Source organism: Phanerochaete carnosa, assembly GCF_000300595.1.
Source record: "Phanerochaete carnosa HHB-10118-sp unplaced genomic scaffold PHACAscaffold_1064, whole genome shotgun sequence".
Lineage (NCBI taxonomy): Eukaryota > Fungi > Basidiomycota > Agaricomycetes > Polyporales > Phanerochaetaceae > Phanerochaete > Phanerochaete carnosa.
The window spans coordinates 1-1,461 of NW_006768691.1; the positions used below are offsets into that span (position 1 = coordinate 1).

General features: G+C 50.4%; 1 protein-coding gene across 1 annotated transcript; it reads right to left on the minus strand.

Moving 5' to 3' along the window:
• Positions 1 to 525: 525 nt before the first annotated feature.
• Positions 526 to 1,193, minus strand: PHACADRAFT_189277 (uncharacterized protein; the record flags this gene model as incomplete). The annotated part of the gene is made up of 4 exons (XM_007403361.1): positions 1,033 to 1,193; positions 770 to 983; positions 575 to 711; positions 526 to 534 (listed from the first exon to the last, which is right to left on the minus strand). The coding sequence occupies exons 1-4, from the start codon at positions 1,084 to 1,086 to the stop codon at positions 526 to 528; spliced, it is 414 nt and encodes a 137-aa protein (XP_007403423.1). The 5' UTR covers positions 1,087 to 1,193.
• Between the last annotated feature and the right edge of the window lie 268 nt (positions 1,194 to 1,461).

A 1,461-nucleotide genomic window follows, 5' to 3' on the forward strand; every position in this document is an offset into this window, starting at 1 on the left:
AGCCTTGGCTTAGCCCGGGCTTGCTCACAATACAACGAGTGTTCCGGTGCTATCAAAAGGGAATGTATTTGGGTGTAGTAGATTAATACTGCATGTACTCACTAAATTATAACCTCCAGAAGATCTACACCTGCGGAACAAGTCGAGTTGCAGCGAAGTCTACGGGCGTGCGCCTACGGCAGGCACCAGATGGTGACACACAATCGTGCTCGGCGAGAGCCGTTATATCTAGAATATCTACGTTTTGTCTTCTATGTGCATATTAGGTCGCTCTCTCCTTATTCTGAACTCAGGGAACAGTGACGGGGCCAGCACACCCAAGCCTGGGCTTCTGGGCCGGGCTTGGGCTTGACTACGCTCCGAGCCCGGCCTTGAGCCCGCTGCCAGGCTTGACTCGGGCCAGGCTTTTTGGGCCGGGCTTGGCGGGCTTGCAGGCTTTGAGGCCCGGCCCGCACATCACTAGGTGGAAGCCTCCTTTGACTGATCTTGCCTCGCGCTGAATCGCTTGGGCCAATACTCCTCCATCTACAATGGCTGGTAAGCTCAAGCATGCATAAGACAGCAAACAACCTACCGCTTTCTCAATGATTTCCTCAGCATGTTCTTGCCAGTTGATCGCGTCAAAGTTCCCGGCCTTGATCGCCTCCTCTTGCTCCTTCTTACCGCCCCATTTCATCTGTATGTAGTCCGACTTATAGTAGGGATGAAGAACTGTATGTTCAACGTAAGCTGAACGCACGAGCACATGGGAGATATGACAACGACGTACGAAGGGCAAGAATATATGCACGTGAGTCATCAAGCTTCCAGTAATACTTGCTTAGTTTATCGACGCCGTCACGAAGCGCAGAGTGGAATTTCTCGTAGCGCCTGTCGTCAGCCTTCTTCTCCCACCGCGCACACAAGTTCTCCAGTGCAGGGATCGCACGATGGAGGGTGGGAATCTGGTCGGATGAAAAATGCTGCTGGTACTTGTTTGCATCCTGGCGTTTTGTTAGCGTGCTTGCATGTACAGTGTAGAGTGTGACGTACCATGAGAATATCGGCGCACAGCTGGACTCGAGTCCAGTCCTCCTCTTGAATCATAAACGCCGTCCATGGAATCTTCTTGGCGACTTTTCCATTCTTGCGAACAACCGTAATAGGGCCGAAAAGTTCATCTGCAGTTGCTGTGAAGAGCCTGAGCACCTGAGAGAAAGGTTAATAGAGGGTGCAATTTGCAGAGATATTTGCGAACCTTCTTGAGTTTATGTGCACGTGTTAACATCTTATATGCGCTGCCCCACCGGGTGTTGTTCTGTAGCGGCACAACGAGTGGTTTAGCAATACCGTTTTCGATTTGAAGCTGCTGGAACCGTTGTTTGCGCTGTCCTGAGGCTTGTATCTAAATAATGTTAATCATAGGAAACAAAATTGCAGAGACTGACGTACCTTGATAACAAGTGTGCGGATAGCAGCAAT